This window comes from Lepisma saccharinum, chromosome 12, assembly GCF_977018435.1.
Source record: "Lepisma saccharinum chromosome 12, izLepSacc3.1, whole genome shotgun sequence".
Taxonomy (NCBI): Eukaryota; Metazoa; Arthropoda; class Insecta; order Zygentoma; family Lepismatidae; genus Lepisma; species Lepisma saccharinum.
Window position 1 is genome coordinate 36,282,532 of NC_139240.1, and position 21,285 is coordinate 36,303,816.

The 21,285-nt window shown below is 38.6% G+C and overlaps 2 protein-coding genes across 4 annotated transcripts in view; one reads left to right on the forward strand and one right to left on the reverse strand.

Moving 5' to 3' along the window:
* The window catches only part of LOC145995981 (QRFP-like peptide receptor), a 539,079-nt gene that overhangs the window by 260,671 nt on the left and 257,123 nt on the right, over positions 1-21,285 (forward strand). The window lies entirely within an intron of this gene.
* Positions 2,407-21,285, reverse strand: part of LOC145996432 (serine protease inhibitor dipetalogastin-like) — a 123,511-nt gene continuing 104,632 nt past the window's right edge. For all 3 annotated transcript variants that reach the window (XM_083132907.1, XM_083132908.1, XM_083132906.1), the window contains 3 exons: positions 11,356-11,586; positions 5,044-5,202; positions 2,407-2,495 (listed from right to left, as the gene is read on the reverse strand). In XM_083132907.1, the coding sequence (XP_082989033.1) occupies positions 2,437-2,495; positions 5,044-5,202; positions 11,356-11,586 (449 nt within the window). In that variant the 3' untranslated portion in view covers positions 2,407-2,436. The remainder of the gene's footprint in view (positions 2,496-5,043; positions 5,203-11,355; positions 11,587-21,285) is intronic.

Sequence of the window (21,285 nt, forward strand, 5' to 3'; positions counted from 1 at the left end):
ACATGCTGAAGGTCCCGGGTTCGATCCCCGGCCGGTTCAAATCCGGGAACTTTTCTAACGTTCGAAGCGGCTCCGGCGCCCACCCATCGTCGAATGACATGGGTACCTGGGGGAAACACTGGGGGGTAAAGGCGGTCAGGGGCGTGATGCTGATCACATCACCCCCACTCACGACCGGATCAAGAAAGTGTGGGGCGTTACCCCCACACCCCCCTATACGCCTTCATGGCGTGGTGCTATGCACTTTACCTTTACCTTTACCTCTACCTACGCACAATATTTCCCTTGATCTAAAGAAATCACACAATAATAATAAAAGCAACAACAATATTAATTATTCTTATTAGTAGTACTATTATTTTCGTTAACGCCTATTGAATATCTTACGCAAATTAATCATATACATGCTTGTAGCCAACCACAATAAGGAATTTATTATTATTATTATATCCTCGCTACAGGGCCATATATTCGAACCCTGGATGTACAGTTGTGTTCCATCGTCCATTTCATTATCTTCATTCATCCTTATCGTCGCTATTAACACAAGTAGTAGAAAAGCTATGCATAATAAACAAAATAGAAATATTAAAAGACATACAGGCAAACTGGAACGTAATATAATCTGTACTGATATTGAGCCTGATGTCTTGAAATTTCCCTTTTCTATTTTGGTTTAAAATTCGGCCGAATTTCCTTGGAAAAGGGAAATTTTCCTTCAAGTGGCAACACTTATCCTAGGTGAACGTGATGGCCAGATCCATTGAGGAGCAGAATCAAGTCCCTCCTTCAGCTCGGTATTGCGCGTCTTGTATGTACACCGGAAGGAGTAATTTGCCCTGTATTTAAGAAAGGTGATCGTAAAGACTGTAAGAAATAGACCAATAACTTTGTTTAATGTAATCTATAAAATATATGCTATATTATTGTACAACAGACTAAATGAGTTTGTAGAACATCAAATTGGTGAATACCAAATGGGCTTCAGATCTAACCGATCAACAATCAAATAAGAGGTGATATCTCTACCTGATTAAAACAGCTATCTGCCTATGCTGATGATATATTAATAATGGCAATAACAAAGCAGGCCATGCTAGACACATTCATAATGATGAAAAATGAGGTAATAAAATATGGTCTGATAGTAAATGAAAGTAAAACAAAATATATGAAATGTGGGAGGAAACCAAATAAAGAAAATAAACTAATAATAGACACAATGAGTATTGATAATGTTGAATCTTTTAAATACTTAGGCTCAATTGTGAATAGCAATAATTCAATAGAAGAAGAAATAAGAGAAAGAATTATAGCAGGAAACGAAGCTTTATATGCAAATAAAAATTATTACAAAATAATCTACTCTCAAAAAAATCAAAACTTAAGTTATATTGGGCAATCATTAGACCAGTGACAGACAACATATGCCTGTGAAACATGGGTCCTGAAAATTACTAATATTTGAAAGGAGAATATGAAGAAAAGTATTTGGCCCCTCCAAATTAAGCGATGGCTCTTGTAGAATAAAAACAAATGACGAGTTAGGCAAGTTGATTAAGCATAAGAATATAATTCGATTCATAAAAGCCCAAAGATTAAGCTGGTTAAGGCATATCGAACGATTGTCCAATGAGAGAACAGTCAAAAAGATATATAAATGGAAACCATTTGTTAAGAGGCCAGTAGGTAGGCCTAAAGTTAGATGGGAAGATGATGTTAGAAACGATATTAGAATAATGAAGATCTCAAACTGGAAGAATGCTCAGGATAGAATTAAATGGAAGAAAATTGTTGAGCAGCCCAAAACTCATAAAGAGTTGTAGCGCCAAATAATAATAATAAGAAGGCAACACTATCCTAGGTGAACGTGATGGCCAGATCCATTGAGGAGCAGAATCAAGTCCCTCGTTAAGCATGCGCAAATGGCCCCATTCCTTCAGCTCGGTATTGCGCATCTTGTACGTACACCGTCCCGTTCGCAAAACGGTGTGCTCGCTTTAAAATTCTCTTCGCGGCAATTTGGTATTCATTTCCCCTGGTAGCATAGTAGACAGACAGAAGATAATTTTCTAAGCTTTCCTAGAATTTATCTCAGTTTCTCTGCATCTTTCTCTCTCTCTCTCTCTGACTGTATGTTTGAGTGCTTGTGTATCATTGGCATTGGCGTACGCATGTGGGAGCTGATAGGGCTACAGCCCCTCCCGAAATTTTGAGAAATTAAAACTTTTCTTAATTAACAGCGAAATTGTTCCACCGGACTTGTCCTTGGGTGGCTCCGAGATACAACATTTTGTTAGCCGACCTGTGGTGGAGTGGTTAGCTAGCGTCTTAGTGCTGTGTGATAAACATTCCGCCACGGAAAATAATAAAGGAATATGGACACATTTTGCATGATTATGTCATTTATTCAGGTTTAGCAATATATATTTTTTGTTACAGAAGTGTATATGTACTATCTTCCACACACTGCCCTTGGTGCAGAATGTCTAGACCTGAAATTAAAGAACAGGAGCTCTATATTATGTATGGCTTCATCGTACCCTTTGGTTATATTTAAGGAACTGCCGAGTTCATATGATCAGCTCTGGAAACCATGATCTCTTGAACCATCCAAACACCCCTGACTTTGACATTTCTGACCTACATTATTGATATATATTTGGCTCATTTAATTGAACCACCAAAACCTTAGCAATCATCAGAAAGGTCTTCATTATATCTTATACTACGGTACATACCCTAATATATTCTCAGCTTACAACTACTAAGGAAGCCCCAGAAACTCAAATGTAATGTTACGCTTTCAATATTTAGGATTTGTAACAGGCTGCATTTAAAAAGTAATTAGCTGTAACTATATCAGAGTTACTGCAATGGAAGTAACATTATTAACAATTACTTTTACAGTTACATTAATGCACCTAAATTGTTAACTTGAATATTTGTAACATGGGTAAAGAGCTAAATTTGTTAACTCTCCGTTCGTCTTCTCTGGATGCTAATGTGATAGTTTCTCTATGGAATCGCCTAAGACAAGGAAGTTAGGTTTTGTTGCATCCTAAATTTAGAACATCCACGCTTTATTGCAATTCATTTCTAATTGCGTACCAAGACGTCAGTGTTTTGAGTGGGTTGCTGCATTCTTTTCGAATGTTTAGTACAGAGAGAAACCCCACATTGCCGAGAAAGTGATCTTTTCTCGCTTAGAATGGAAGAGAAAGAAAAAGGTGCAAGTGGAATTGATGCCGCCTAATGCAAAATACGACATACCAACGATTTTCCATCCTTGTTCCTGCATACATCTCAGATATGGACTGATACCCTCATGTGTAGGGCTCTAAAGTTGATGAAAAAATAATATTTTTTTCTGAGCCTCGAACACAATGTTAACCTCCTAATATGAGTCCATTTACCTCCAGTTAGAAACCAGAAAACTTTATTTTTTTTGCATTATATTTCGGCTCTTTTTTTAGGTCATTTCTCAATATTATTTGCGGTCCTTGTTGCATTTTCTTTATTTTTGAGGCTTAAATTTCTCCTCCCTTGTTTCGTGAATTTTAAATGCATTTGCTAACATAACTTACACATTTAAATTTCTTGACGTGGTTCTTTTAACAAGTTCGCCATTAATTTAAAATATGATAAATGGAAAAGGACAATATTATTTTTAACTGAAATGTTCTTTAATGCATTAAATAATGTGTGTGCTAAATTTACTTTAAATATACCGGGTGTCTCATAATTATATTAGACGGGTTACAAAAATTCATTGTAAGTAAAGTATTGAACTTACGTGAATGAAACCACTCCAGAACGAAAGAGAAACTCAGTTTTTTTTTCCATCTACAAATGTTCAATGTGTGCACCACGGGTGACACGGCACACATCAACACGATAGTCTACTTCTTGCCCCACTCGCATCAACATGGGAATGTCGTTAATGTCCATCGCTGCGATGATACGCTCGCTTAGGGCTGCGATATCACGCGGCATCGCTGTGACGAACACCCTGTCTTTGATGAAACCCCACAAAAAGAAGTCACACGGTGTAAGGTCCGGTGATCTTGGGGACCAAAACATTGCACAAAACACTGTGAGTGATTTGAGTGTCGCCTAGCGGCAGAAATGTGAACTCTAAGCTTAACAAAACATACACGCACAAACTGTTGCATTCCTCCATCGTTCTGGACTGGTTTCATTAATATAAGTCCAATACTTTACTTGCAATATATTTTGTAATCCTTCAATTATTTATGAAACACTCTGTATAATCTGATGTACGCGAAACACAACGGAATTTTCAGAGTAAAGTGTTTTATAATAAATACTGCCTTTGTCAATACCTTTGTTTTTCTAACATGGAAACAAGACTTAATAGGGTTACAGTTACTCGTGTAAGTTACGTTTACAGTTAGCCTACCCGATGGCGCAGTGGTAGCGTCGTAGCCTTGTAATCAAGGGGTCTCGGGTTTGATAGCCGGTGGAGGCATATAGTGGTTCGGATCCCACTTGAAACTGTAGACCCAGTCCCAATTAGCCTTACGGTGCATAAAGTGGACTTAAAACACCCACTCAATAATAATAATACTTTTACAGTTACTTTCTGCTGGATTTTGTTTTGCAAATTACACACAATGATCAGCAATAAGTGTAAAGTAAATATATGAAGACTTACATGTGTTTTATTTACCTGTATTTGCGGTGCACAATATAAGTATATTATGACAAAGAAAGAATGATGGAACAAGTATGGAAAATCGTTCATATGCAGTATTTTCAATGTAGTGGCATCAATTCCACTTGCATCGTTTTCTTTCTCTTCCATTCTAAGCGCCAAGAGATCCACCCTCGTGAAATGACTTCTTTCTAACTATAATAAATACTTCCTTGGTCAGCATCCTGAGTAACTGAACTCAATGTTTTTTAATCAAAGTACCGCTAATCGTAACTGTAATTCACTCACTTTTAAAAAGTAAATTTTATACTTGTACGAGGATAATATGGCACGTCGATTAGTTTTGGGAGCACATCACACCATACCTTTTTCCCCTTCCATGGCGGCACACCTTAAACTCGAAGGTGTTCCATAGGTTTTCCCATCCGTTCCACAGACGGGCTTAGGGAACCAGTCCTTCCCTCGTTTCAGCTTGTAGCAAGGATCATCCTCCTCTGTGCAGTTGCCCTTCTTCAATGGGAAAACTGGAAATATATCCAGAATCCTTAAAAAATGCAAAGAAAGAAACTGAAATGGAAGGGTGTAAGTGGTGACATTCTGAAGACATGACACCCAAGAGTCACCGAACAGATTCTTGCAGTCCAACGTGGCTCTGGCGCATGAAACCACGGCCAGGATAATGCACCATATTAGTGGTGACGTCACAGCAGACGACCGAGCACGATTTGAATCCAAACAAATGTGACACGTGGTTTTCTCCTACTCCAAATAATTGAATTGTCCATCGGAAGGGGTATTGTGACAGCTGTTGCGAATCAAAATTGTATCGTACATCCATGTAAAGATGAGATTTCGAAGAATACGTCGATGTATTATCCATACCTTACAGAGCATAAGGTGAGGAATAACTGGAGTAAGGAAATCATTCATTTTTAAAGAAAATCGAGCCGTTCTGTTTCCGAAAACAGCCGAAGTTCAACCGAGCCAGACCGAGCTCACTTCTATGACGCTGCCGATACGCTTTCTGGGAGTTCAGCATGTTCACGTGACTGCAGCGCCGCCTCTATTGGTTACCGTTCCAGATTGGAACCCCGTAGGAGCATTCCCTTTACTCGATTTTCTAATGCCTTTATTCTTTTCATTCTCCTCTGTAAGGTATGTGTAACATATCGACGTATTCTCTGAAATCTCATCTTTACATTGATGTATGATAAGCATCACAATTTTGTTTCATAAGTGATGTCACAATTCTTAAATCTACCCCTTCCGGTGGAAAATTCAATGATGTTGAAAAGGCTGAAACAACGTGACTACTTTGGTTGGACTCAATCTTGCAGCGTGACGTCAAACTAATATGACCCATCCTCTGTGAGGTCGTGTTGTCCTGGGGCTCGTGAGTATCTGAGCAATGCCCGCTTAGCAGGATTTTTGATTGTTCAGCAGAGATAATTTACTTGTGTTTGATCATTAATCAAAATATCAGAACCTGTGAGTAATCTGTGATCATGTAACTGCCTCGAGTGAACAATATTTCGGTTATTTTGAAACTCTAATTATGGAAATTGTTCATGTGGTCAAAACTGTAGAAATGTTCTTTGTCACACAGTTGCACAACTTTCCAAAACTACGGTGTATATTTCAAATAAACAACACTTTCATTTCAATACAATTACATGAAGTGGAAAATTATATTACCTTCTGTACCACTGTAATTACACAATATCGCAAGCAGTTAATTACAAATACTTTTTCATTAGCGGCCATCTTAACACAATTTCTCTCTTCTTACTCTTTGCCTCACGAGATCGAAGCTCAAAAACGATATATTCTGTGGCTTAAATCTGTGGCGAGCAAGGTTCAAGTTCGCTCAGCGAGCAAGTGAGCAGCGCTCGCCGAGCAAAGCTTATTTGGCCGTCAAGTAGCTGAGTGATAACGTTGCTCGCTGAGCGCTCAGATATAATTGACGCGCCCCTGTTTAAGTCCTTTATAGAGTCAGCTCTTAAGCAAATAACAATTTTATCCTCTGAAACATAAAAGCTTTAGTCAGTGGCGGCGATTGGGTTCCAAAACTGAGGGGGGGGGTTAAGATTTAGCATAGTGCGGTGGCAAAAGTGGGGAAGGCAACTGCCCCCCCCCTTTCATCGCCGCCACTGGCTTTAGTTGTTGATATTAGTCTGACAGTATTACGTTTAGAAATTGATTGAGGAAGTTGTATTTTTCTTGTTAAGGTTCTGTCTTCAATTTTGTTTTCGTTAAAGGCTTATCCCCAAGTTGCCTATATGCTGACGTGCTCGAATCTCGGCCTGGGAAATGGTGTTCTTTGTGAGTGTTCCTTCATCAATTTCATTATATCATCACTCATCCTCATCTTCGCAATTAGCCGAGAGTGGCAGAAAAGCGAAGTAAAATAAAGCAATATCAATCAATCAATAAACACAATTTCTAGAGAGGATTGGCCTCCCGATGGCGTACTGATATCGTCGTCGCCTTGTAATCAAGGGATTCCGGTTTCGATACTCGGTGGAGGCACATAGTGGTTCGCATCTTCCTTTAAACTGTAGGTCCAGTCAAGATTAGCTTTACTGTGCATAAAGTGGACTTAAAACACCAATTCATTCAATCAACCATTCAATCTATCTATCTACAGAGGATTATCCTGGCTGCTGGTCCAGCCGCCAGAGCCTCGTTAATCTACAAGAAGAAGTCCAGGGAATGTGGAAGACAGGTTGGCATATTGGTGCCATAGATTGTGATATTTGAATTTCGATATCGACAGTTTATACTGTCATACACAATGACTTGCTATTTTTGTTTCTTGAGCTGAAGTCCTAAAAAAATATTGTATTGAGTTATTGTAATTTTCTTACTTAGCATCGCTTTTCTGCCACTTTGGCTAATCGTAACGATCAGAATGAGTGATGATGAGATTAAAATGATGAAGGAACACTCACACAGAACACCAGTATCCAGGCCTGGACTCAAACCCAGATTGTCAAGCCGGCTTGAAAGTTATTGCCTACATATAGCCATAATAACTAACTCAAGGCTCTTGCCGTGGACAAGTACTTGGTTAGTGCACCGGATTTGTAGCAGAAGATCACAGGTTTGAGACGTAGGTTCAATCCCTACCACCGGCAAAAAGAAATTTGTTCACCTGAAGACGAGAGAAAAGGCATTCTTTGGAAACTGAGTGTTAGACTAGATTATTGGTTGTCCAGCGAAAAGAATAGACTGTTGGGTATATGAGAACAGCGTTGCCGCTTGCCGCAGGGGCGAGTAACGGACTTGCTAGCAGTGAAAGTACAAGACCAAACAAACGTGCGTGGCGCTTGAATCGCGGGTACGTACAAATTGAAGAAATAAGTTCACGGTGAGCTATTATTAAAAACAAGAAACAAATTCACAAAATTACGTAAACTGAAAGAATAATTCTTAATGAACTTACTTTTCTCTCACATGTCACTCCAGGGGGTTAATTCCTTCCATTGCAGAATCATCACCAGAATCATTTTCTTCTGTCAGATCATCACTCTCGCTGGAATCTTCACCCAAGTGGATTATTATCTGATCAACGTCATCCTGCAATTCATCTGCATTCCACATTTCCTTCTCTATGTCCATGACATGTTTTACGTAATTTTGCCAGTTTTCAACTGTTACTGTCTTAAATGATTCAGTGATTAAATTTTCAATGTCTTTAGTTTTGAATGTAGTGTTGTTACACCGCACATAATGCTTAACCTGTGACCACACAAGTTCAATCGGGTTCAGTTCGCAATGATATGGGGGCAAACGAAGCACCGTATGCCCCATCTGTTTTGCCATCTCATCGATCTTATACTTATCGTACTTAATTTTATGAATATTTGTAAGTTCCAGAAGATCTCTCCGTAACATGTCGTCATCATAACGTATGCCATGAGATTTCAACCATTCTCTTAAATCATTCTTCTTCCACGAGGTTGTCGGCATTGGCTCTTGCTTGCGGCTATGATAAGAGGCATTGTCAACAACAATAACAGATCCCGGAGGGAGATTGACGAGCAACTGTTCCCGAAAATACATCTCATACGTTTCTCCATCCATTTCATCATGGGCATCTGATGTATTCTTTTTGCACTGAAACACAAGTCGGGCGTTTTGCAGAAAACCGCGTTCGTTACCCGCATGCACTAAAGCGTATCGCGCTCCGCGAGATGTTGGATTTTTTAAACCAGTGGAAAGACCTGCCAGAAACGCTTGTTTTGCAGTTGTAATTGTCTTGTCTTGTCTTTCCATTCATAATTGACTGAGGTTCCGGTGTTCACCCAGGATTCATCAGTGTAAACAATATTTCTATTTTCACGCCTATAATTCCTAATCTCTCTTATATATTTATGGCGAAGAGAAATTAAATCTTCTCTTTCCATTAACATGGATTTGTTGCCCCTTTTCTCATACGAAAAGCCAAGTTCTTTGAGAAAGACATGAGACGTTGATCTTTTAAAATTCGGTAATGTGGAGTCAGAATTAACAGCAACAAGAACAGAATTAAGTGTTGGGGGTTTGTTTTTAAAAAAGAATTCGTGAACTTTACGTCGCACAGCACTTCTGACAAAATCATTATATTTTACATTTCTACTTGTAATTGGCGATCTTTTCCTGGGTCGTTTCTTACCTGGTGTTTCAAAAGGACCTTGAGAAACCTCGCCCCGAATTTTATACACAGTAGCCCGAGAAACTCCAGTTGCTTTCGCCGTCTCGCTAGCTAACCAACTTACACTGCGATCCGGATTTTTCTGTTTTAAATAAACAAAAATATTCATTACTATTTGCCTTTCTTTACTTTTGAGAACCTCACCACGCCTTCTCTTCTCTTCCAACGGTTTTTTACAGCACAACACAACACAACACAACCCAAAGCACAGATCCGCCACAGTCATTCCTCGTCGAAACCAACGGTCAGTCACCCTCTCCTTCCGTGAAATTTTGTCTACCGCGGTACTGGCTGAGGGGGTGGGGTGGAAAGCAGTCGACAACGCTGGGCTCGCCGTTCCCCTCCGTTCACGGGCCCCTGCACAAACAAAATTTAAAACACGCGCTGCTGGAAGGAACTTTTGCTGGTCTGAAAGCTTAACCAGTTCCAGAATAGCGTTTTGTATTCGAAAGAAAAGCAAATGTGTGTTCACCTTTGCGCTCAGTAGTGAAAATAATATTTAAAAAGAGGGGGGATGTAGGAAAAGTAAAAGCCCATTTGAAGCAACAGTCTATTCTTTTCGCTGGACAATCTATAGAAGCACCACACAACTGATATCGTCAATTAATATTACATGCTAAAGGAAAAGTTACAGAAAAACTTGTTATTTCTCGAAAAAAAAAATCAATACTTTTGGACGTGCATTGTAGTTTCACACAAAATTATCTTCAAAATCTTCGACAATTTAGCAATATTGGTGTGCATAAAGAGTTCCACACAATTTTTGTTTCCAATAGGGGAGACCGGGGTGAGCTGACCATGTTTTATATTTGAATTTCCGCAGGTCTTCAAAATTACAATCTACTATTGATGAAATGCTATGAGCAATACCTGTAGTTTCCTCTACCACTAATTTCAATTAAACTACGTTCCTAAAACTTGAAAAGTTATTGTTTGTTTTTCGAAGCGTGTCAGTATTGTCAATTCACCTCGTACATGAGGTGAGTTGACTATAGATAGTCCTATGTGCGGGATCAGTTGACAATATGTGTAATTCTAACCCCATATGGTTTTGAATATTTTATTTCAAACAATATACTGCCTTGAAAATTACAAATTACAAAAATGTGTTCAAATGAACAGCATAATATGAAACATAAATGTTCCAAACTTAAAGGAAATGATTACAAAAGTGTTTACTGAATTTTTTACCCAATGTTTATTTTTTTAGTTTGGTTTGATTTGGTGTTTTAAGTCCACTTTGTGCACAGATCGGCAACTACAGTTTAAAGTGGAATCCGAATCACTATGTGCCTCAACCGGATATCGAACCCGGGACCCCTTGATTACGCTACCAGTGCGCCATCGGGGAGTCCCAGTGTTTATTTATTTATTGTATCACAAATACAAATACAATAGACTCTCATAAAATTCTAATCTAATATCTATATTATTACAATGAATTTGTGTATATGCTCAGCTATTTTCGATGAAAGAATTAATTGAAGAACATTTTTTTCAATAGGCCTACAATATTGTCAACTCAACCCTTTCTTCCCATTTTCAACTCACCCCGATCGCCATATTGGAATTTCTGGTCATATCGCTGCTACTAAACAATGGAGTTAACAGATAATCAGAATGTACTATCCATACAACTTATCATAGTCTTCTCGATAGCCTTACCACATAAACTATGTGCTTATATACTTTGATGACGTAAAAGAAAGAATATAGAGTTGAAAAAATTTACTTCGCAAGTAGGAAATGATGTTATTTGTCATACACTAGAAAACGTCGTGAACAAGAACCTCAACTTCTCAGTTGTCCTAGAGATGAAGCATATTCACAGTAAACTGCAATGTTGCCAACTCTGTCAACTCACACCGGTTTCCCCTATTAGAAAAATACTACTAATTCGAACGTAATGTTCCATATCTTTGATGAATTAGACTCAATACTAAGTTTCTTCCACCTGAAGGCATGGCTTTGATGTACTTACGGCCAGTCGTATTTCTTCTTGCCTCGCAGAGGTCTTCTATGCTGTCGTAGGTCGAACCATCGCTACCGCAGACAGTGCTGTTTGCATAGTAGCTGTTTTGACCATAGTAGCTGTTTTGACCACTGTTGAAGACGATGCCAGTGTTGTAACCACCATCATACAGAAATGGACACTGATGGACCGCATCTTCTGGGTCATCTTCGCAACTGCAGGTCTTATTCAATGTAAGCTCTGGAGGAGAGAAAGCAAGAAATAGAGTTAGTGAATGTGGAACACATAGTCTACGTCTCATTCTCCAATACAAAGAACGCGACTTGTACGTCTCGCAAAATATCAGTCAGCACTGAGGTGGAGTTGATATAAATCGCGTTATAAATCAACATTTAAATAAATAATTTACAGAATAACGTACGTTTGGATTTTGTAGATATCGGAATACCTTTGGGTGAAAGTACATTAATCTCGCAATCATTGAATGGTGTTTACTAGGCTCTAAGAAAGGAGAAGAAAGGAAACAAAATATATATACTGATGAAAGCTCACATGAAGAAAATGTAATATGTAAACTGTAAACGCCCTTAAATTTATCTTGATTTAAAATTGACAAAAGTAGCAAATATTTTGTGTAGAAAAATATGCAAGATACTAATCATGCTAAGCCATAAAAAGTGTCATTAACATTAAACTGTAAACATGGCATCGGATATTTTGCAAACTGTCATTAAAAGATTGCCAAAAATCAGCTACCAAGTCTATAATAACACTAGGGAACATGATTTTTGCCCCCGTGAAAGTAATGACTGTTTCTAATGTGTTATGTAGTGTAGTAAGCGGAACTAATCCTCAAAATTCTCCTACACGTAAAAATTTTTCATAATGTCAATTTTTAATAAAATAAAATTTAAGGTATAAGGCATACGAACATTGGAAAATAAGGCTAGATGTTTACCTGGAAAAGAAAGGGAAAGAATTACTTCATTCGAAAAGTTGTTATGTAAATTTATATATAAGAGACCGGCACACCACAGCGAGTAACTACCAGTTCCACCCCCCCCCCACACGCACATAGGTTGTGCAAGCACCAGATGAAGATACCGCAGACGAGCCGTCAACATCAATCGACGTAGAATACCATTGTGACGAACAAGATGATGGTGTGCACCTCATTATGCATGATGGGCTAAGTGATCTTATACGCGATTTAAATTTGGGAAAAAAAGAAGCAGAGATTCTTGGTTCAAGGCTTCAGCAGTGGAAACTCCTTGCGAAATACACAACAATTTCCATTTATCGAAACCGTCACGAACAGTTTTCCAAGTATTTCACAATGAGAAAAAATATGTGCTTCTGTGTAGATATCGTTTCCATAATGAATGAGTTCGGTGTTCGACATTCAGTACCCGATTGGAGGCTGTTCATAGACTCCTCAAAATTAAGTATGAAAGCTGTACTGCTGCATAATGGCAATGCTTTACCATCAATTCCTTTATTCCATGCTCTAAATACGAAGGAAACATACGAAACAATGTCTGCTTTGTTAGCAGCTGTAAATTATAATAAATATGAATGGTAAATCTGTGCTGATCTCAAGGTTATTGCCTTGCTCACAGGATTACAGGGAGTTTTTACGAAACATTGCTGCTTTTTGTGCCTGTGGGACAGTCGCGACACAAGTCGTCATTTTGTAGTTAAAGATTGGGGAATGAGGGATGAATACCAAATTGGAGAAAAAATGTGGAGTATGTGGCGCTTGTTGATTCAAAGAAGATTCTTCTCCCACCACTACATATTAAATTAGGATTGATGAACAACATCGTGAAAGCCTTGAATAAAGATGGCAGTGGATTTCGTTACCTCCAAGACCTTTTCTCGAACTAGACAACAAGCAAAATTGAAGGAAAGTATTTTTGTGGGACTACAAATTAGAAAACTCCTGAAAGACAATTTTTTTTAATCAAAGCTCCAAGATGTCGAGCTGGCAGCGTGGAGTTTCTTCAAAGCTGTGGTGAATGGATTCCTGGGAAACAAAAAACAATAGAACTATGAATTTCTCGTTTCAGAGCTACTGAGGTGTTACAAAGAAATGGGTTGTCGAATGTCTTTAAAAAATCATCTTCTACATTCTCATCTTGAATATTTTCCACAGAATTTAGGTGATGTAAGTGATAAACAGGGGGAAAGGTTCCATCAGGTTACTTTTGACTAGTGGCTGATTACTAATTTCCTTATAAAATGATACTTTATATTATTTACATGTACTTACATGATGTACAATTCATGGCTCTGTACATTTGTTACGCATATTTCCATGTATACTAAAATCTACCTGTAAAAATAAAATCTTGCGTGTTAGAGCATTTTTTTTGTTATTTTTGAATTCAGCACACTTGTTTCCATAAGAGGCAACTTATTTCGCTCTGGAGGCAAAAAAAAATATTTCATTTGTTCCCTAGTGTAATTATTTAAAGTTGCAATTATATAGTACATCTAGAATGTTTTATTTTCACTGGAAGAAAAGCTACTGAAGTTATTATAGTTTCATTAATACACTCAACAAACATGTCCATAGTAGGTTCGCCGGGGGGGGGGGGGCAGACTCTGGGAGAAGCATGTGATGTACCTGAGGGGTGTTGAATATCCCCTAGCTTATAAGGGGTCCGGACACCTTCCCCCGGAAATTAGAAAACAACAACTTAAAAACACTGAGTTCTAGGCCTTTTAGATTTGAAAATGTTAAATTTTCTTGCTTAAGTAAACAAATATTAATTAGTATATTTGTTGTCAGTTTTAAAAGAAGCAAAACAGTACGATTATTGCATTTTACATTCCATTATTTTTTTTTATTAATACAATACTCGTATTACTTTAAAAAAGTTACGGTACAATACTAAGCTTCAGAAAGTTTAGAAAAATTAAATTGCGGCGCAATTACCGCACATTCCATCATGCCAAACGTCAAGATTTGCGGTATGGCTTCATAACAAAAATGTAGTAACTGAACTTAATCATATGTTATGCCAGGCCCCCCTGGTAACTCCAGAACTCCGCCTATGCGCCAAGGGTCCCGGGTTCGAATCCCGCTCGGGCTTGGTTGTTTGTGAATGTCCATTCATCAATTTCATAATTTCATCACTCATCCCCATCTTTGCAAATTAGGCAAGAGGCGAAGTAAAATAAACTAAATCAATGAATCAATCAAACCTTAGTAGGTTCATATATAAAGTATCAGAAACAGAAAAATCTATATTTTCATGTAGTTTTTATTTGCTTAATCAAAATGTTCAAATATTTTAAGAGGACCGTTTATTAGAAAAATCCTTTCTATAGAAAACATATATCTATACGTATGGTGCCAAAAAACATGCAAGCAATTTTAAGCGTGTTTTTTTAAAAATTAAAATATCCGATTTAAATGAAAGAAAACATCAAAAATATTTTTTTAAATAAAATTATTATTTTTATCCACCCTGGTCAGCTCCATTGTTTTGTAGCAGTGATCGAAGTGAGGGAGAATTCTATAGTCAGAAATCTCTAGTAGACGTGCTATAACACCCCCCTCCCCCCTACACACACACACCAGGAGGGTATATTCTAGGCTACACTGATAGCAATTCCAGCTGGCTGCTGGAAAACAACTAATCAGCGATCAGTTGAATTCTCTTCGACTGACATCGGGCATTTTCGTGTTACAAGGCACCGAAAGTTGCTGGCTGGACGTAACAAATGAGCGTTGGATTCTCAACATATTGCCAAACGTACTGTAAAATGGGGTAGAGAAAGAGTTAATCAACGCAGTTACTGGATAAAAGTAGTACAAAAACATACAAAGCACGGAAAATTAGTACACAAAAGACCCAAACATTGTACAAACAAACTAATAAAAACTACTGACAAAACAGACGTATGCTTGGTAGCGTTGTGACGGGAGAGCGATGTTACCCCTACAGCTTTTACTTCGCAACTGAGGTTGTTGACACTCATCGAAGCACAATGTCTGAAGAAGACGCTTGAGCACCAACGATGGAACTTCGGATTTTCCGCGCGTAAAAGTCAGTCAGTTAGAATTCGAAATTTCAAGCTGTCTTTAAATAGTGGAAGAACAGACGAACAGTACACAGTAGACCGCCAGTTTCCGAACCGACAACACCTCTGCGACACTCTGAGCGAAATTCGGGACTTTGTCTTTTTTCTATCGCGCCGTGTGTTTTACTCTGCGTGTGTAGTGACCCTGACTAGTGCTATAAATACGCAGCGCTAATTAGTGACATGTGCACTGGATTTGTTATTCTTTCTGTGATGACAGACAGTAATACGGGCTAAAGTAGAAGAGAAGGGGGCCATACGATGGGTCTTCGCAGAAGCTAGCCGCAGAAGTTCATTGCTCAGCGTCCCGACGCCACACCACTAAAACGTCGCCACAAGCGCCACAAATGCCACAAACGCCACGTCGCCTTAAATGACGTCCACAGCCCGATATGAAGCCATGTAACGATGCCGCCGAAAGCCGCCAGCCTAATCAGCGCCCTTGAGTACTTCGACGCCGACGCCAGATAGAGATTCTATGGAGAGAGAAAGAGAGAGAGAGAGAGAGAAATGGAGAGATGAAGCGACACCGGCCCACACACGTACAATTTCTTAAGATGAAAGTGAGAAATGAAGCCACTTTTGATACGTCTCGAGACGACGCCGACGTCCCGCGTAAGCCTAGCGGTGAGAAGTTGACAGTTTTTCAAATTTTGCATGAATTTGGATTTTGTCCTTTTACAAATGAATAGGTTGTTTCTGGACAGAGGCAGGCTCTAGAAGCCCGACCCTGTGGCCGAGTGGTTAGCACATCGCGCTGCGACGCCAAGGGTCCCGGGTTCGAATCCCGGTCGGGCTTGGTTGTTTGTGAATGTCCATTCATCAATTTCATCATTTCATCACTCATCTCCATCTTCGCAAATTAGCCAAGAGGCACAAAACGCGAAGTAAAATAAACTAAATCAAATCAAATCAAATCAAGCAGGCTCTAGAAGTCTGCAGTCTGCAATATTGGGCTATTTTAGTTATATAACTATTGATGCAAGGCTATCAGACGTTCCGATTTAGTCGGGACAGTCCATTCCTTTTAATCCATGTCCCGACTTTTTCGTCTCGGCTCGGAAACTACTTGCCATAAAGGAAGAAAGACTCTTGTACCACTACATACATTGTAATGGTTATGTAGGACTTTCTGTAGAATACTGTGTACATTATTAAAATTATCTGAACTTTTTACGAGTCAAAAACAGTTGTTTCACACTCGACAGGTAGAAATCCCTTGATTGTTGAATGGTTTCTTCTATTACAGTGTCACTAATGTTTCACATAATTAAAATAGAGGGGAATTTTCTATACTCTTTACATTATGGAAGAAAGGTTCATCAATGACTACAATACAAAACCAACCATATAAGGGGCATTTAGCTCTCCACCCGCACCGCAAGGTCTGTTATCCCTTTTTGCCACCACTGAGCAGAAGGATAAAAAACTTTGTTTTCTTTCTCTAACATCAGAGGTTTTCTGCAACTGATGCCCATTCTGCCACTCGATGGCTTAAAGTAAATTGATATCATAAAATAGGAAAATCCACTTCACAACAGAATCGTTGCTAGCTTCTTGGGGCAAAAATTTGCCTGAAGTACTTTTAACACATATTGTTATTTGTCCAAAATACTCAAGAAATTAAGTACATTATTATTTACGAAATTCGGTCAATCGGAATTTGTTTTACTGCAACTATTCTTCTTTTCTACTTGTAATTGTCTTGAACATAAATGGACAGTGGTGTGACCGTACAACAGACAACTTTCACAGTGTGCAGAGGACATAAAGGCCAAAAAATTCGATCCTACGAGTCGTTGAAAATGGAATTTTCTATCCCACATGTATGTAACCCCATTTAATAGCTTCTTGGATTGCCACTGGCATTTATTTTTACTGTCGAATAAGATTTTAAAAGTGAAAATACACCATAGAAACAATATTATGCTAGCAGACACACTGCCAGGGTGAAGTCACTTAGCTGTTCCCTTCAGATAATTTATTTACAGGGTTTTACACTGACTCCAAAGTCTTTGACAAGTGGAGGAATCAGGAAGACAGGGCTACGACTGAGGTCGTCATTGGAAACAATTTTTTTTAAAGCTTCCAAAATCTGGAAAAGTCAGGGGAATTAAATGATTTTTGCTTGGCAGAATTTGTAACCGGAAACACGTTTCGTTTTATATTCCCAACAATCTTCCATTTTGGGTAATATTGCTTATAAAATGATTCTTTAATTTATTTTCAAAAATGTTCAACAAACGTGATTCATTTGATTAACTTACAAAGTTGAAGTGTAACTCATATTTTTTTAGCATGTTAAATCATTACACGGTTATGTAAAGTGGAAAAATCAGGGACTTTGCAAGATGAGTGTGAACCCTCATTTATCAACCTCACACACATATGTTGCTTTTCGTAGGCTATTTGAATTGTGTGTTTTATGCATACATGGTAGTCTACCCGCATCATACAATTCTTCTTTTGGCTCTCTGACAGAAACAAATGTCAGGGTCAACTGCAAATATTTGTCACGTGGTTGCATGCATATAGGTTAGAAAATGCTGTTCTTCAACATTTCGTAGCAAAATGAGCAAATTTCTCTAACTACCCTCTCCCATACACTCTCCCCCCCACATATATATATACAAACACACACACACACACACACACACACACACACACACACACACACACACACACATATATATATATATATATTAGTGTATAATATGAGAGAAAATTTATGAAAATTTGCCTATGGGTCTGCCCCCCCCCCCTCAAAAAATCCTGGGTACGGACCTGGTGTGTACTCTTAAATATTTGATTAAAAGTGCGAAACTTGTCTCCCGTCCTGAGAATTCGTGTATCTCTTGCAGAGATCACCTCTCAAGTTTGTTAACTAAGGAAGCAAATTAACTTCATACTATTTTATTATGTTCGTGTATCAGTTGTCTTCATTTTTTATTCTGCTAACGTGTACTTTCCTTGTATTGGACATTTACGTATGTTGTATGAGTTGTGTGCCCTGCCTAATGTTATCAAGTTCCAAGGCACGTTAGTAAAAATTCGACAGTAATTTTATAAATGTTTAATTAATTACGATATACAATAAAATACTACGTGCCATGACAAGGATCTTGGATTCTAAACAAATTAACGTCTGCAGGCACGAATTAGCGTTCATCCTTGGTCATAGGACTATAAAAGAGAACCTAAATATTGCTTGGTATCTAAAAAAAGGGCCAATGTATTGAATATGATGTATTTTTACCCCTGCAGTATGAGTGAGAGTGTGAATGCTTCAGTGATAGTGAGGGGTTGTGTAATGTGTATATTTTTTGTGTTATCCTACAGATAGTTTTTCTTGTATGTACGCATTGCTTGCATGATAGAATTATTTTCCTGTAGTTTACGGTTATTACAAGCATAAGAAAACAGTTTTTTCTTTGTGACGTTTCAGGAGAACACACGCTCCTTTCATCAGACATTTATTTTCATTTTGACTAAAGATACAGTTATAACAATGGTTAGTAATTTTTAAACAAAAAGAATCTGTTATATAATGGATGTTGTCAATGTTACATTGTTGTAATATAGCAACTTAACTGTGAAAAAAGCAGTCTATTTTTTAAATTATGAATCCCAAATATCATCAGGTAATTCAAATTCATCATTGTTTTCACAAAGTCTCTTGATGTTTTCTGTTACATTAAATTTTAAAGATGGTGGCTTACTCCATTTGTGAAAAAGAAAACTCCACACTGGATCTATGTTACCATTTTCATTATTTAATTTATTCCAGTGTTCTTCCGCAATGAACGAGGCTTCCCAGACATTCAACTCTGTGTTTCCCGTTAATCTTTTTAAAACCCTTCTCTTTTTAATCAAATGCTTCTCTTCGATGATATGAGTTGACAAACCTGTTCTTGGGTTTAGATTTATAATGTCCAAATCATGTTCGTGCCATCTTATTGCCATTTTCCTTGCTGTTTGTCCCACATAATCTTTTGAACATGAACAACTTATATTATATATTCCTGTGGTTTCCACATCTGGTAGCGAGTTTCTCATTTTCAATTCATTAAATGTACATTCCAAACTTCTTGGTGATGAAAGGAGCGTGTGTTCTCCTGAAACGTCACAAAGAAAAAACTGTTTTCTTATGCTTGTAATAACCGTAAACTACAGGAAAATAATTTTATCCTACAGATGACTACGATTTGTCTTTATATACATAATATATCCTCATAAATGTTGGTATTAATATTTTGTTCAACGTTAAGTCAGCAAAGCATTACCGCTGGACTTTAGGGCTAACATCAATTATTATTATTATTATTATTATTATTATTATTATTATTATTATTAATTATTCAACATCACTTTATGCACGAGTCAGCTATGTGCCGGGGGTGAAAACCGATCCGGTCACACGTACCCTGGAATCGAACCGTTAGCTTGGCACCTAGAAAGGAGACTTCGGTCTCTCGACGAAGGTAAAATTTCTCAGTGCCATTTGGCACTATGAACAGGTCTTCACGGGAAATGCCGAGGGTGAGAATACGCCATTGATACACCCACACGAGGCACGTCCAGAAAGTAATACCCGTTTGGTAATAAAGAGAAGAACGAAAGAAGTTGGTTCAACAAAACCTTTTCACTCTTGAAGTAAATACTTCGAGCTATTCTTCTTTGTAGGCACCCGTCGTGGCACTGAGGCACTTATCGTACCAGGAGACAAGATTTTGCGCACCTTCGTCATACACTTCTCGTGCCAGTCCATTGGCAGAAGGATACTGTGTCGGTTGTGCGTGAAGATTCTTGAAAGTTGCATCACGAGAAAATCGAGAATCCTGCTAAGTGTGAAGTGAGAGGTGTCATTCGGTTCTTGTATTCTAGAAAAACTAGACCTTCTAAAATGCATTGTCAATTCTAGGAGATTTATGGTGATGGACGAATCAACAGTGAGGCGATGATGTAGGAAGTTCGGGCGAGGGAGGGGCAACGTCTTGGCGTCTTGGCGGGTCGTCCTTCTGCTGCGTAATGTTGATGAAGTCATGGAGTGCAATCAGTGCGTTACCACTGATGAACTTTTCCACATGTATCGCGACCCACAGCACTACATGGCATCGTACCAGTCTTCTCAACTACCGAAAACTATGTGCCAGGTGGGTGCTACGACTGTTTGCCGAGGAACACCCTCCCTCCACCCCACACACACACACTAAACCGCAAGGGAGCTGAACAGACACTTTTGATACCATGCGCAAACGAAGATGATAACTTTCTGTGACGTACCGTGACATATGATGAAACGTGGACTGCCTATTCTACGCCCATAGACCAAACGACAATCATCCTTGTTCTCCCACCAAACTGAATAACGGCAAATAGATCCTCAATCTCCACAAGACAATGGACACTGTGCTCTGGGACAGACACGGCTCACTCCTTATTGAGTTATGCATCGTGATCAAACTATCACTGAGAACTCTTATTGTGAGACAATGAAGAGATTGAGGAAAGCCAATCACAGTTGCAGGGGAGGCCTCTTCTCTTCACGACAACGACCGGTCGCACGACAGCGCACAAACACAACTGCTCCTTCAGAAGTTTCGGTGGGAGGTTTTCGGAGCCCCCTCCCTACAACCCCTAGCGATCACAATTTTTTTTTACAAAATAAAAAGAGTTTTGTGAAGAAAACGCTTTGATGACAGCTAAGAGCTCCAAAAAATTGTATGACGAGGGTATACAAAAACTTGTCTTCCGGAACAATGCCATGGGTGCTTATGTTCAAAAATACATTGTAGCTCAAGAAAAACATGTACTTTCACCGGAAGCTGGAGCCATTTTTGGTTTCGA